Source organism: Mobula hypostoma, chromosome 4 (genome assembly GCF_963921235.1).
Source record: "Mobula hypostoma chromosome 4, sMobHyp1.1, whole genome shotgun sequence".
Taxonomy (NCBI): domain Eukaryota; kingdom Metazoa; phylum Chordata; class Chondrichthyes; order Myliobatiformes; family Myliobatidae; genus Mobula; species Mobula hypostoma.
The window spans coordinates 99,336,116-99,353,110 of record NC_086100.1 but is presented as its reverse complement, the minus strand read 5'-3'; the positions used below and the strand labels follow the sequence as shown (position 1 = coordinate 99,353,110).

The window sequence follows — 16,995 nt, the reverse complement described above, 5'->3', positions numbered from 1 at the left end:
CAGCAGAATAAATGCATCAGGCTGATAACTACTACCCTGGCGACTTTCCCTCTTTGACCTCAAAGTCAACTCTATTTCTCTCTTTACTAGTTGCGTTACAGCCTAGTGTGGAAAGACCAATGCCCATGAACAGAAAAGCCTACAGAAAGTAGTGGATACAGCCCGATCCATCACAGGAAAAACCTTCCCCACCATTGAGCACATCTACAAGAAAGCAGCGTCCATCATCAAGGAACCCCACCATCCAGGCCATGCTCTCTTCTCACTGCTGCCATCGGGTACAGAAGCCATAGGCCACAACAGCTATTACCCTTCAACCATCAGGCTCCTGAACTTCAACACTGAACTGATTCCATAACCACTTTCAAGGACTCTACAACTCATGTTCTCAATATTATTTATTAATTATTTGTTTTTCTTTTTGTATTTGCATAGCTTGTTGTCCTTTGCACATTGGGTGTTTGTCTATCTTAGTTTGTCTGTAGTTTGTCATTCATTCTATTGTGTTTTGTTGCATCTACTGTGAAATGCTGTAAGAAAATGAAAATCAGGTTGATACAAGTATATGCACTTGGATAATAAATCTACTTTGAACTTTGATTTCTTTTAGTCTTATGGTCTTCAAAAACACATCCAATTCATTTTGAAGTGCATGGACAAGAATCCAGCATTGGTACAGTTGGACTGACAGTAAAGAGAACAGCATGTCCTGGACAGCACTGAACAGTGCAGCATAGCTAGGAGTTAAAAAAAAATTACCAACAAGAGTTTAAACCTACATAGAAAGAGAACCTTATAATGATAACACAGTTGTTGAATATTCTTACTATTCAACCTCAACCAATCAATTTACAATAGATGAAAATATAGTATTAAATGAAGAAATCCTCATCACTGGGTAACTTTCGGAGTCGTATTCCCAGTTACCCTTTCCTTTCAGTCATGTTGCTTTTTCTGTAAATTATATTTTAAATTGCCTATATGGTGCAAAATGTTCTAATTTGCACTTGAATTAATCGATATTATGTTCCTTCAGGACCTCTTTCACTGAATTATTCACACAAATCAAACTGCATTTCCACCTGCAAAACCAAAACCATTATTCCTAATTTTCCTGGTGAAATGCCACATCATAGATATATGGACAGACAACATTAAAAATGCTCAAAATTAAACCAGAAAGCGCAATCAAATTTTCTATTAGTAGATTTGAAATTGTTTTATTTACAGGTATTCCTAGATTTACAAATTTCAGTACAATGTCTTGGATTTTTCAGAGTATGTATTTTGCATTTATGACATAACATAACTTTGTCTTGGTTGAGGTCTCTGTAACACACTTGTTTCTAAACTCTTCACAAGTTATTTTGTACATTGTTGCAGATGATTTCAAAATACTTATGCGTCTTCTTTAATATGACGAACTTTAACTTCAGTATAATTAATAGAAGTAGGAAAAGTGAATGCTTAGCAGACATCAGCCATACAATTTTTGGGAGTTTCAGTGGGGTAAACAATCCTCAACAATGTGGACAAGATAAAAGTTGACCTCTAAAATGTAACCTCTGAAAGTGCATAATGTGTTACGATGGGCACAGTTGTAATAGGAAAGTAACTAGGGTTAAGAATGTGGCTAGAAGATCATGCACTCCCGAGTTTGATGATGATCCATGTGAAAGCGAGGTCCTTATGGTATGATGTGAAAGAATGTAAAACTGGGATTGAAAATGCCAAAATGTAATGCTAGGGGTGGGTTCTTTGAAGTTTTCATAAAACATACAAGCCTGCCAAATGTTCACTTTGCAGGGAGGCAGCAACTGCACGAAGGATTTTTGCCAACAATCTTGCAAACTTGATCAAGGTCTAAATCCCAGACAACATAATCTGAACTGTCTTTCATCTTCCCCATTGCCACCTTGACATGTAAAACCGGCATCAGTTAAGAGTGGGAGTAGGTCATTTGAACCCGCTTTGCCACTCAATCAAACTGTAAAATCAATTCCATATTCTTATCTACTTTCTTAAACTTTCACTTATCTGTCTCTGGCTTAAATAAATTTCTTCTTCCATCAGGCTTTCAGAAAAAGAAATTCAAAAGTTCTTGAGAAAATATTTTAAATGGGCAACCAACTTTTAAACAGTGACCTCCAGTTCTACATTCTTTCTTGAGGGGACGCATCCTCTCTTCATCTATCCTTCAGGTGAGTGTTCTGAAAGGGTACATTATAATTGTTTTTATCTTAATTTAAATTTTTTAATTGTTAAAAATACTTTGTTATTCCAGATACTTATATGGATGTTTATTTAAGTGTTTACATTAATCTGAATGAAAATTTTGAAACTGGTTAACAAATCTGATTAACAATTTTTACATGAGGTAAAACAGCACTCACATACCAATTAGGTCATCCTGCTCCTGTTCTGCATTTTCTTCTGACGCAGACGAATGTGGATAGTTAAAATCTTCTTTAAGTGTTTCCACATGATTTCCATTCATAAATAGATCAATCTGCAAAGCAAGTACATTTATCACAGACACAGGAGATTCTGCAGATGCTGGAAATCTTGAGTAACACACACAGAATGGTGGAGGAACTTAGCAGGTCAGACAGCATCGAAGGAAATGAACAAACAGTTAAAGTTTTGGGCAGAGACCCAGATGAATGTCCAAAACAGTGTCTGTTTATTTCCTTCCATAGATACTGCTTGACATAGAACATCTGGCATTATAGCATTGTATAATGCTTCAGCCTACAATGTTATGCCAACGTTTTAACCTACTCTAAGATTAATCTAGCCCGTGGCTCCTACATAAGCTTTCATTTTTCTATCATCATTTAGGTTTCTTAAATGCCTTTAGTACCACCCCTGCAGCATGTTCCATGTACCAACCATTCTCTGTATAAAGAATTTACCTCTGACATCACCACTGTACTTTTCTTCAAACAGTTAATGTTTTGGGCAGAGACCCTGATGAATGCCCAAAACAGTGACTGTTTATTTCCTTTCAAAGATGCTGCCTGACATACAACATTGGGCATTAGAGCATAGTATAATGCTTCAGCCTACAATGTTATGCCACTTTTTAACCTACTCTAAAATTAATTAAGTACAAATTTCAAAGTAATATATTATCAAAGTACACATACAGTACTGTGCAAAAGTCTTAAACACATGCAAAAAAATTCTGTAAAGCAAAGACACTTTCAAAAGTAATAAATTGAAAAGTTTCTAAATATAAAAAAATCACTAAAGAACAGTAAACATTTTAAAAAAACAAATCCATATTTGGTGTGACCACCTTTGCCTTCAAAACTGCATCAATTCTCTTTGGTACATGTATACTGTTGTGCAGTTTTGTAAGAAAAATCGGCTGGTAGGTTGTTCCAGGCATCTTGGCATACTTGCCACAGTCCTTCTGCAGCCTTTGGTTGTCTTGCTTGCTTCTGTCTCTCCAGATTATCACAGACAGCCTCAATGACATTGAGATCAGGGCTCTGTGGATGCCATGTCATCTGAAACCATATAAAAAGAGAGTCTTGGGTGCCTAAGACTTTTGCACAGCACTATATGTCACCATATACTACCCTGAGATCCATTTCCTTGCAGGCATTCACAGCAAATATAAAGAAATACAATAGAGTCAATATAAAACTGCACAAAATAAAATGGACAATGTACAAAAGGCAATGCAAATACAAAAAGAAAAAACAAGTTAATAATAAGCAATAAATATCGAGAACATGAGATGAACATAGGTTGAGGGAACAGTTCAGTGTTGGTGTGAGTGAGGTTATTCCCTCTGGTTCAAATGCCCAGTGTTTCAGGGGAATAACTGTTTCTGAACCTGGTGGTGTGGGGCCTGAGGCTCCGGTACCTCTTTTCCAATGGCAGCAGTGAGAAGCAAGTGCAGTCTAGATGGTGGGGGCCCTTGATGATGGATGCTGCTTTCCTGTGACAGCACTGCTTGTGCTCACTGGTGAGGAGGACTTTACCTGTGATGAACTGGGTTGTATCTACTACGTTTGATGGCATCTCTGTTCAAGGGCATCTGTGTTTTTGTAAGAAGCCATGATGCAACTCTCCATCGCACACCTATAGAAGCTTGTCAAAGTTTTAGATGACATGCCAAATCTTTGCAAATTTCAAAGAGTACAGGTGCTGCTGTGCCTTTTTTGTAATGGCAGTTACGTACTGGACCCAGGACGGATCCTCTAAATTCCGCAGTGCTATCATTTCAAAGTTGCTGACCCTCTCCACTTCTGATCCTTGAGGAGGGCTTCCAGTTTCCTCCTCCTGTAGTGCATAATCAGCTTTTTGGTTTTGCTGACATTGAGTGAGTGGTTGTTGTTGTGGCACCATTTCAATCTCCCAACAGGAGATGTTGTTGCCAATCCAAACTGACTGGGTCTGCAAGGAAGGAAATCGAGGATCCAGTTGCACCAGGAGGTATTGACGGCTAGGTTACTGATATGAGAGATTCATAGTACTGCATACAGAACTGTAGTCAATGAAGAGCATCCTAATGTATGTATCTTCAATGTCAAGATATGAAAAGCCAATGAAATAGCATATGCTGTTGACCTGTTGTGATGGAAGGCAGTTGGAGCAGATCCAAGTCGCTTCTCAGGCAGGAATTGATATGCTTCATCACCAACCTCTCAAAGTACTTTGTCCAGTAGTACTTACACCCATTGTGATGATAATCTTTGAGGCAGGTTACCACGTTCTTTTTGGGTATAATTGAAGCCTGCTTGAAGCAGGTGGATAACTCATACTGCCTAAGCAAGAGGTTAAAGACATCAGTAAACACTCCAGCCAGTTGATCAGCACAGGTCTTTAGTACTTGGTCAGATAGCCCGTCTGGGCTGGATGCTTTCCGTGAGTTTACACTTCTGAAGGATGTTCTTACATCGGGCTCTGAGACTGAAATCACAGGGTTGCTGGGGGCTGTGGGAGTTTAAGGTGCCTCCATATTTTGTTAGTCAAAGTGGCATAAAAGGCATTAAGTTAATCTGTAAGCAAAACTTTGTCACACATGTTGCTTGGTTTTACTTTGTAGGAGGTGAAAGCATTCAAGCCCTGCCACAGCTGTCAAGAATTCTTCTATGATTCTAGTTTCATCCGGAATTGTCACTTCTCATGTGAGATGGTTTTCCAGAGGTCATACACGGACCTCTTGTATTTTACTTGGTCACCAGATCCAAATGCCATTGTCCTGGCTCTCACCAGATTGTGGATCTCTTGGTTCATTCAGGGCTTATGGTTGGGGAAAGCTCTACATGATTTTGTGGAGACAAATTCAACCAGACCAGACTTTATAAAAAGTCTGTGACAACCGTTTGTTAGGATGCTCTGATGAGTCGTTGAACAAGTCCACTAACTCGAAGCAATCCCATAGCTGCTCATCTGACTCCCTCAACCACCTCTTTGTTGTCCTTACTTCTGGAGCTTTGCTCTTTAGCCTCTTCCTGTATACAGGGAGAATACCGAGATGATCAGATTTCCCAAGATGCAGTATAGGGATGTAATTCCTTGTATTAGACATTTCCACCCTTGGAAAAAGTCTCTGGCTATCCACTCACCTATCCCTATTATCATCATCTACACCTCTATCAAGTCACCTCTCATCGTTCTTTGCTCCAGAGAGAAGCCCTAGATCACTAAAAATATCTTCAGGAAACAGGCCTTTTAATTCAGGTAGCATCCTGGTAGATCTCCTCCACACTTTCTCTAAAGTTTCCACATCCTTCCTAAAATGAGGCAACCAGACCTGAACACAATATTTCAGGTGCGGTCTTACCAGAGTTGTACAGTGCTGCAACTTTAGCTTGCAGGTCTAGAACGCAGTACCCCAATTCATGAAGGCCAACACACCATATACCTTCTTAACAACCGTATCAACTTGAAGGGCAATTTTGAGGGATCCATGGATGTGGACCCCATGACTCCTCTGTTCCATCACACTGCCATTAACCCTGTATTCTGCCTTCAAATTTGACCTTCAACAATGAACCGCTTCACAATTTTCTGGGTTGAAATCAATCTGCCACTTCTCATCCCAGCTCTGCATCTAAAGCGTCATCCTGTCATATAACCATATAACAATTACAGCACAGAAACAGGCCTTCTCGGCCCTTCTAGTCCGTGCTGAACTCTTACTCTCACCTAGTCCCACCGACCTGCACTCAGCCCATAACTCTCCATTCCTTTCCAGTCCATATATCTATCCAATTTAACTTTAAACGACAACATTGAACCTGCCTCAACCATTTCTGCTGGTAGCTCGTTCCACACAGCTACCACTCTGAGTAAAGAAGTTCCCCCTCATGTTACCCCTAAACTTTTGTCCTTTAACTCTCAAATCATGTCATGGTGCAACCAACAACCTTTGTGTAATCTACAATCTTACGAACTTTATATTATTAACCAAATAAAACATACAATCATCTGGTATTATGACTGCGGCCAATGAGGATATGAAGATCATTGTCAGGGGCACAGCAATCTCTTCCTTCACTTCCTGGGGTTACCCCATTTTGCCCTGGGAATTTATCTATCCAAATGCTTTTCAAAGGTTCCAGTACTTCCTCTCTCTCAGCATCAATATGGTCCAGCATATCAGCCCGTTTTATGCTTCCTCACAAAGTTAAAGGACCCTCTCACCGGTGAATACTAAAAACAAACATTACCCTCACACGGGTGAATAGTGAAACACTCATTACCTTCACACGGGTGAATACAGAAACACACATTACCCTCAACAAGGGTGAATAGTGAAACACTCATTACCTTCACACGCGTGAATACAGAAACACACATTACCCTCACACGGGTGCATACTGAAACACTCGTTACCCTCTCACTGGTGAATACTGAAACACACATTACCCTCACACGGGTGAATACAGAAACACACATTACCCTCACACGGGTGAATAGTGAAACACTCATTACCTTCACACGGGTGAATACAGAAACACACATTACCCTCACACGGGTGCATACCGAAACACTCGTTACCCTCTCACTGGTGAATACTGAAACACACATTACCCTCACACGGGTGAATACAGAAACAAACATTACCCTCACACGGGTGAATACTGAAACACTCGTTACCCTCTCACTGGTGAATACTGAAACACACATTACCTTCTCACCGGTGAATACGGAAACACACATTACCTTCTCACTGGTGAATACTGAATCACACATTACTCTCTCACTGGCTAATACTGAAACACTCGTTTCCCCCTCTCACTGGCGAATACTGAAACACACATTACCCTCTCACTGGCGAATACTGAAACACACATTACCTTCTCACTGGCGAATACTGAAACACACATTACCCTCTCACTGGTGAATACTGAAACACACATTACCCTCTGACTGGTGAATAGTGAAACATACATCATGGACCTACCCTACCTTTTCGACACCAGACACTTTACCTCTTCTATCTCTGATTGGTCCTACCTTCATTCTAGTCATCCTTCTGCTCTTCACATATATGTAGAGATCCTTGGGGATTTCATTAATCCTACTCTCCAAGACCTTCTCACACCACCTTCTAGCTCTAAGTCCATTCTTCAGCTGCTTCCTAGCCACCCTGTAACTCTCTGGAGCCCTGTTTAACCCTTGATTCCTACACCTCCTTTCTTCTTTTTTTTCTTTTGACTCTATATTCCACATCTCTTGTGAACCATAGTTTCTTCACCCTACCTCAATGGGACAAACCTATCCAGACCCACAGCACGAACTCACTAAACAACTTTCACACTTTTATTGTGCGTCTGTTCCCAATTTACACTTCCCAGTTCCTGACTAATCCCACTATAATTCCCCCTGCCACATTTAAATACTTTTCTATACTGTCTGCTCCTATCCCTCACCAAGGCAGTGCTGAGCAAACTTGTGGGCCTGAAGCTAGACCAGTCCCCTGGTCCTGACGGAATGCACCCCAGGGTGCCAAGAGAAATGGCAAAAGTTATAGCAGAGGCTTCGGAGAGAATTTACCAAAATTCTCTAGACTCTAGGCAGATTGGAACATGGCAAACGTCACGCCACTGTTCAAAAGAGGGTGTAGGCAAAATGCAGATAACTATAGGCCAGTTAGTTTAACATCTACAGTTGGGAAAATACTTGAAGCTATCATAGAAGAAGAAATAGTGAGGCATCTGGAAGGAAATGGATCCATCAAACAGACACAGCATGGATTCAGCAAAGGCAGATCCTGTTTGACAAACTTACCGGAGTTCTCTGAGGATATAACAAGCGCAGTGGATAGAAAGGAACAAATGGACGTTATTTAGTTGGCTTTCCAGAAGGTGTTCAGTAAGGTGCTGCATAAAAGACTTATCCATAAGATAAGGATGCATAGAGTTGGGTGATGTATTAGCATGGATAGAGGATTGGTTAACTAATAGAAAGCAGAGAGTTGGGATACATGGGTGTTATTCTGGTTGGCAATGAGTGGTGAGAAGTGTGCCACAGGAATCGGCGCTGGGCATGCTATTGTTCATGAAATACATTAATGATCTGGAAGAGGAGACCAAGTATAGTGTGTCTAAGTTTGCTGATGATACTAAATTGAGTGGAAAAGCAAATTGTGCAGAAGATATGGAGAGTCTGCAGAGAGATATGGATAGGTTAATTAGATTAGATTAGATTCAACTTTATTGTCATTGTGCCTAGTACAGATACAAACCCAATGAAAAGCAGTTAGCATCTAACCAGAAATATAAAGAATAGTGTTATTACAAAATAACTGCGAATAAAAATATGGGTGCAATACTGCTGAGCGCTGTGATGTGAGGTTCTGCAGGGTCACAGCCTCAGGGAAGAAGCTCTTCCTGTGCCTGCTGGTGTGGGAGCGGAGGCTCCTGTAGCGCCTAAGTGACGTTGGCCTTCAATGCTTAGAGGCATTGAACTTAAGAGCAGGGAGGTAATGCCACAACTGTACAGGGTACTGGTGAGTCTGCACTTGGAGTACTATGCGCAGTCTCATCTCCTACTTGAGGAAGGATATACTGTCTTTGGAGGCGGTTCACCAGGTTGATTCCAGAGATGAGGAGGCTAGTCTACAAGGAGAGATTGAGTCGCCTGGGACTGTACTTGCTGGAATTCAGAATGAGAGGAGATCTTATTGAAACATATGAAATTATGAAAGGGATAGATAAGATAGAAGCAGGAATGTTGTTTCATTCTAGAATCAGGGGACATAGCCTCAAGATTTGGGAGAGTAGGTTTAGGACGGCGATGAGGAGGAACTGCTTTTCTCAGAGAGTGGTAAATCTGTGGAATTCTCTGTCCAATGAAGCAGTGGAGACTACCTCAGTAAATTATTTAAGACAAGGTTTTTGTATAGTAGGGAAATGAAGGGTTATGGGGAAAAGGCAGGTAGGTAGAGATGCCGTGATTTTAATTGAATGACAAAGCAGGCTTGACAGGCCAGGTGACCTACTCCTACCTCTTATGTTCTGGACTATAATAAAGTTGATGGAGTTGTACTCTCTGTCTCTGAAATGCTCTCCCACTCAGAGCTCTGACATCTGACCTGGTTCATTGCCTAGCACCAAATCCAAAATTACAAATGCCACCCCCCTCACCTCTTTTACCTCATTCCCTGCTCCTTTTGAAATATCTAAACCCTGGAATATCCAGCTGCTATTCCTGCCCTTGTGACAGCCAAGTCTCTGTAATAGCCACGACATCGTAGTTCCATGTACTGACTCACGCTCTTAAACTCATTACCCTTGTTCCTGGTTCTTCTTGTTTAAAATAAATATGCTACTGTGGCGACCCACTTTCTGGCACACATGAACCGGCTCACAACAGCGCGTGCAGGCAGAAGGCCGGCCCCAAAAAGGGCGCCAGGCCATCTTCACCAGCAGGGGGAAAGTCCCGTGCGCGGAAAGGGTCTGGGAATATGCATTCCCCACAGCAATCCCGCCCCAGGGAGGGCAGGAACGGGAAGGCTTTAAAGCAGGCCACAAAGTTTGAATAAATCTCTTTCATCGCAACTCTAACTCACCGACTCCGTGTGGTTATTCTAGCGCTGTGTGTAACACACAGCTACAATTGGTGACCCCGACGGCCCAAACGATATTTGGACCAGAGATGACTGACGCCGCATCTGTTCACGCAGTTCCGTTAAAACTGCCAAGCTTCTGGACACTGCGACCCCATTTATGGTTCGAACGAGCAGAAGCTCAATTCCACATTCGGCAGATAACCTCGGAGTCCACTCGCTACTACTACGTGCTGAGCTCCCTCGACCAGGAGACAGCTGCACAAGTTGAGGAGTTTATACAGTCGCCCCCCGGAGGACGGCAAATACACAGCATTCAAAGCCCTGCTCATAAGGACTTTCGGACTCTCACGGCGTGAACGAGCACGCCACTTAATGCACCTGAATGGTTTGGGAGACAGGCCGCCGTCAGCATTAATGAACGAGATGCTGGCCCTGGCTGAAGGACACAAACCCTGCCTCATGTTTGAGCAGGTGTTCCTAGAGCAACTGCCCGAGGACATATGCCTGCTGCTGTCCGATGCAGATTTCAGCAACCCCCGGGAGGTGGCGGCTCGAGCAGATGTGCTGTGGAATGCCAGGAAAGAGAGAGGGGCACCCGTCGCACAGATCACCAAGCCGCGTGCCCAACGAACAATAGTGTTTCTACCACCAGCGGTGGGGCACAGAGGCCCGCCACTGCAGACCACCCTGCAAATTCCCGGGAAACGCCAAGGCCCAGCTGCCGCCGATCGCTACGGCAGCTGGCCGTCAGGACAGCCTCCTGTACGTCTGGGACAAGCAGTCGGGACGCTGCTTTTTGGTCGACACCAGAGCGGAGATCAGTGTTTTACCTCCAACGAGTTATGATACCCACAACAGAGAACCGGGACCCACCCTGAGGGCCGCAAATGGCAGCACAATACGAACCTACGGCACCCGCACGGTGCGGCTACAGTTCAGCTCCAGCCGGTTCCCGTGGGACTTCACACTGGCCGCCGTGGCCCAACCACTCCTGGGGGCGGATTTTCTACGAGCCCACAGCCTGCTGGTCGACCTGCAAGGGAAGCGATTAGTCCACGCCAAGACTTTTCAAATGTTCTCCCTGGGTGAAGCACAGTTGCCAGCCCCACACCTGGACTCCATCATGCTGTCCGACGACGAATTCACCAGGGTCCTGGCGGATTTCCCATCAGTACTGACACCGCAGTTCACGGCAGCCATGCCCAGACACGGAATACAGCACCACATCCCGACCCAGGGACCACCCCTCCACGCCCGTGCTCAAAGGCTTCCCCCGGACAAGCTCCGACTGGCGAAGGAGGAGTTCAAGAAGATGGAGGAATTAGGGATCATACGACGGTCCGACAGCCCATGGGCCTCCCCGCTTCACATGGTGCCCAAGGCAACGGGGGGCTGGAGATCGTGCGGTGACTACCACAGACTGAACGAGGCTACAACGCCAGACCGCTACCCTGTGCCGCACATTCAAGACTTTGCAGCAAACCTACACGGCGCAAGGATCTTTTCCAAGGTAGACCTCGTCCGGGGATACCATCAAATCCCTGTACATCCGGGTGACATCCCCAAAACAGCACTTATCACCCCGTTCGGACTTTTCGAATGCCGTTTGGTCTAAAGAATGCCGCACAGACTTTCCAGCGGCTAATGGACGCAGTGGGACGCGACCTGGACTTTGCATTCATCTATTTGGACGACATCCTCATAGCAAGCAGTAGTCGGCAGGAGCATCTGTCCCACCTCCGCCAGCTCTACTCCCGCCTGAGCGAATTCGGCCTTACAATCAACCCAGCCAAATGCCAGTTCGGACTCGACACCATCGACTTCCTGGGCCACAGGATTACTAAAGACGGGGCAACCCCGCTGCCCGCCAAGGTAGACGCGGTCCGCAACTTCCCCCAACCCAACACAATCAAAGGCCTGCAGGAATTCGTGGATATGGTGAATTTCTACCACCGTTTCCTCCCCTCAGCAGCCAGAACCATGCGCCCCCTGTTCACTCTAATGTCGGGTAAGGGCAAGGACATTACCTGGGACGAAGAGGCCGCAACCGCTTTTGTTAAAACCAAAGAAGCCTTGGCAAACGCCGCGATGCTAGTGCACCCCAGAACGGACCTCACGGTGGACGCATCCAACACAGTGGTCGGTGGAGTGCTGGAACAACTCATCGAGGGTCGCTGGCAACTCCTGGCGTTCTTCAGCAAACACCTACGACCACCTGAACTCAAATACAGTGCTTTTGACCGGGAGCTATTAGCACCATACCTGGCAATCCGGCATTTCAGGTACTTCTTAGAAGGTAGGCCCTTCACCGCGTTCACAGACCACAAACCGCTTACCTTTGTGTTCATGAAGGTGTCCGACCCCTGGTCGTCCCACCAGCAGCGACATCTGTCCTACATCTCCGAGTACGCGACGGACATCCGGCATGTCTCTGGAAAGGACAACGTCGTGGCAGACGCACTATCCAGACCTACCATACAGGCCCTGTCCCAGGGGGTGGACTATGCAGCGCTGGCAGAGGCACAGCAGGCAGACACTGAGATCCCCAGTTACAGGACTGCAGTCTCCGGTTTGCAGCTCCAAGACCTCCCCGTAGGCCCAGGTGAGAGGACCCTACTATGTGACATAGCTACCGGCCAACCCCGCCCCGTCATCCCAGCAGCCTGGCGCCGGCGGGTTTTCGAGTCCATTCACAACTTAGCGCACCCCTCCATCAGGACAACCGTCCGGCTGGTCGCCAACAGGTTCGTGTGGCATGGACTGCGTAAACAGGTCAGTGAATGGGCCAAAACGTGCATGCAGTGCCAAACGGCCAAGGTGCAGCGGCACACCAAGGCTCCGCCGCAGCGGTTCGAACCCACCCGCCGGAGGTTCGACCACATCCATGTGGATATCGTGGGGCCCCTGCCAGTGTCACGAGGAGCGCGGTACCTCCTAACTATGATAGACGGGTTCACCAGATGGCCAGAGGCAGTCCCGCTCACCGACACCACCTCCGAATCCTGCGCCCGAGCACTGATCGCAACCTGGGTAGCCCGCTTCAGGGTACCGGCCCACATTACCTCCGACAGAGGCGCCCAGTTCACCTCCAGCCTGTGGTCGGCTATGGCCAATCTTTTAGGATCGCAGCTACACCACACAACTGCCTACCACCCACAGTCAAACGGACTAGTGGAGCGCTTCCACTGTCACCTGAAATCGGCTCTCGTGGCCCGCCTGGAGGGGCCTAACTGGGTGAACGAACTTCCCTGGGTCCTGCTCGGAATCCGCACGGCGCCCAAAGAGGATCTGCACACCTCGTCGGCCGAGTTGGTGTATGGCGTGCCCCTGGTTGTCCCAGGAGAGTTCATACCAGCCCCAAGGGGGCAAGAGGAAGAACCCACAGCAGTCCTGGACAGACTATGGGAGAGGCTCGGTAACCTGGCCCCCATCCCCACTTCAGAGCATGGACAGAGCCCGACCTGCGTACCCAAAGACCTGCAGAACTGTAAGTTTCTTTTTGTACACACTTTTGGACACCGGGCACCGCTACAGCGGCCCTACGAGGGGCCGTTTAAGGTGATCAGGAACAACGGGTCCACATTCGTGCTGGACATTGGGGGGAGAGAGGAGGTTTTCACGGTGGACCGACTCAAACCGGCCCATGTGGACTTGGCGCAGCCGGTCCAGGCTCAGGCACCGCGGCGCAGGGGCAGACCTCCCAACCAGAGGCTGATCCAGACTGTGGACAGTGGGGGAGGTATCGCCGGTTCTGGGGGGGGGGTGGGTTATGTGGCGACCCACTTTCTGGCACACACGAACCGGCTCACAACAGCACACGCAGGCAGAGGGCCGGCCCCAAAAAGGGCGCCAGGCCATCTTCACCAGCAGGGGGAAAATCCCGCACGCGGAAAGGGTCTGGGAATATGCATTCCCCACAGCAGTCCCACCCCAGGGAGGGCTGGAACGGGAAGGCTTTAAAGCAGGCCACGAAGTTTGAATAAATCTCGTTCATCGCAACTCTAACTCACCGACTCCGTGTGGTTATTCTAGCGCTGTGTAGCACACCGCTACACTACAACCCAAACAAGAGAAAACCTGCAGATGCTGAAAATTAAAGTTGAAGAACCAGTGACTGAAAGTGTGGATCCGGTGGAGGATAATGTAGCTGACAGCCGGCAGACAGAGAATACCAGAGTTGTGGAAGTGACTGGGATAGGGTAGGGACCCCAGATACCTCCTCATGGCGGAAAGTGTGGTGCGTAGAATGCGGTGGGCGAAGCAGTCAACTGAAAGAGAGTACCTGGGGCACTCAGAGCATCCGAACTGAGAGGCTTGAAAATAGATTTGCAACCTATTCCACTGATGCAATTTTGCCCTATTGCCTGTCTCCTTCCTCACAGACTCTCTACACGCTGCATTTACCTGTGCATTAGCTGCAGCATCCTCTGACCTATCATTCCGATTCTCATCCCCCTACTAAACCTTCCCGAACAGCTCTAGCAAACCTGCCTGCAAGGATATTGGTCCATCTCAAGTTCATGTGTATCTCATCCTTTTTGTACAGGTCATGCCTTCCCCAGAAGATATCCCAATGATACAAAAATCTGAAATCCAGCCCCTTGCACCAAGTCCTCAGCCATGTATTCATCTGCAAATCATCCCACCTTATCCTCACCAGCATGTAGAACAGGCAGAAATCTAGGGATTACTACCCTTGAGATTTGGACGATTTGGTTGGGGTGTTCGGGTCAGAGGCAAGAGTCAGGCTGGTTCAGCTCACTGCTCTGTGGGGCTTGTTCACCTCTGTGCTGGACTGAGGCTGTGGCCTGCAACTAGCTGACTTCTGGACTGGCTGCAGTGATGCCTGGCATGGTGAACTTCAGTTCTAAATGCAGTTTGCTTGCATGATTTGATTTTATTTCTCTCTCTGCACACTGGGTGTTTGGATGGTCTTCTTTTGCTTCTGATGAGTTCAATTGCGTTTCTTTGTTTCATGGCTGCCTGTAAGGAGATGAATCTCAAGGTTGGATAAAGTATACATACTTGGATAATAAAATGTACTTTGAACTTCGCTTTCCAGCTTCCTTGCTAGCCCTCTCTATTCTCTCTTCAGAACCTTACCCTTTTTTCCTACCTACGTCAATGGTACCAGTATGTACCACGACTTTTGAGAGTTCACTCTCCCCTTTAGAATGTTGTCGACCTGATCTGTGATTCCCTGACCCTCGCACCTGGGAGGCAACAGACCAACTGACCAACTAACCTGCTGAGTTTCTCCAGCATGTTACTCAAGTAAATTCATTATTTGTAATACAAGGACATTGGATATGCCAATGATCCAAGAATCTGAAACCCTGCTCCAATTCCTCAGCTATGCATTCATCCACAGTTGTAAGCAATTCATTAGGTTCATAGTCATTGTCAAATAGCACATAAATATCATCCACGCTGACCAAGTTACCTTCCTGAAATAGTTCTATTTGCCTGCTTTCGGCCCTCGTCTCTCTAAACCTTTCCTATTGATGAACCTAACCAAACGGTCATATACTGAGGGCACAGAAGTCTTCGGGCAGTGCCAACAAGAAGCTTTTCCTAAAGGCAGTACAGGTTTCCAAGTAGCAGGGCCATAGATACCATCTACCCAGTTACAAGCCTGTGATTGTCTTTTAAATATGCTTCTAAACTAGTGTTAAATAATTTGATTTGAATGAGGTAACCAAATGTATTATTTTGCAGACAGTTTATATTCTCTTGCTATGATTATCACTCTTATTGTTTACTATACCCGCAAGCTTAATGTTGGCTACCGTCTAGCACGATCCATCAAGATAATATTTTATCCCAACTGCCACTTACCCTTTCCCATGGGTAACTTGAATTTTAACTGTTGAAGATTACTTTAAAAGAATAAACACAACGTTTACTAGTTGGGGTACTACAATGAGGTAGCAAGCTTTTCTTAAATCTTTAAAATACTCACTGCACCTTGTATCCTTGTACTTCAAGAGGTTAAATATTTAGAGTTTGTTGCAAGATTTACAACCATGTATAACCATGGGAAACATCCAGTGAAGATTAGTTCACCTTGGGGGAACTGCTGGTTTTATGGCTGAGGCCTGTCTCAAGTGTGAAACTGCAACTACAATGTGCTCTTCTGGGTTTATCAGAATCAATGTCAATACTATACCGTAACATTCTGTTTTGGATGTAAAAAGAAGAATGGCTTTAGAACAGGAGACCTAGAAACAAAATAAATGATACTTTAGAATTGGTTTCCACCAAATTATTGAAGTAGTTTATGGAACTGCTCATCTTTGTTCAAAATATATAGCATAGTAGCAGCAACAGTTAAAGCTTCAAAAGAGTCACAAAGGCTAGCGCTCCAATCACTGCTCCAGACTGAGTCAGCTGGTTAGCAACTGGGGAATGATAACTGGTCTCAACACTCTTCAGACATGCAAGTTGGCCAAGATCCTGATACTGTGCACTATTCTCAAAACTTACATCATGACTGAAATCAGCTGAGGCATACCTTATGGGCCAATAACTTTCTATCAAAGGCTGTACATGGTCTTAGGCTAAGGTACCAAAGTCCATGCTATATTCTGGGCAGATTGAGCTTCTCAGGTGTGGTTAGCAGCTCATCCAGAAGAAGGAAAGCTCTGATCTCAAACTACCGCTGCCTTGCAGCTATATATACTCATGGGGAAAGATTCGGGTGTAAATCCCAAAGGAAAAATCCGGAGATGGAGTTCCTAAGGCAGTCCTATGTTGAGTTCAATGCTGACTGGAAACTCCTGCGATGCTTCTGGCACCAAACTGTATTGGTCTCTGCTGTTCTTTTGGGTTCATCAGATGCATGAAGAGGGGGAGCCTGGTACATGGCCAACAGCTTGCTCTCCATATCGTATGGCCCAGGCTCGTGTAGCTAGACAGCTAGGACACAATATCCACGGTCAATTCTGACTGACGGA

The 16,995-nt window shown here is 45.7% G+C and overlaps 1 protein-coding gene across 11 annotated transcripts in view; it reads right to left on the bottom strand.

The window, feature by feature from the left end:
* Window positions 1–16,995, bottom strand: part of LOC134345510 (uncharacterized) — a 267,873-nt gene that overhangs the window by 35,476 nt on the left and 215,402 nt on the right. For 10 of the 11 annotated variants that reach the window (XR_010017712.1, XM_063046270.1, XM_063046264.1 and 7 more), the window contains 2 exons: window positions 16,209–16,260; window positions 2,398–2,509 (listed from right to left, as the gene is read on the bottom strand). The exons of the other annotated variant lie outside the window; for it this stretch is intronic. Coding sequence is in view for 9 of the 10 variants with exons in the window: in XM_063046270.1 (XP_062902340.1) it covers window positions 2,398–2,509; window positions 16,209–16,260 (164 nt within the window). In the remaining variant the exon portion in view is untranslated. The remainder of the gene's footprint in view (window positions 1–2,397; window positions 2,510–16,208; window positions 16,261–16,995) is intronic. 11 annotated transcript variants of the gene reach the window in all.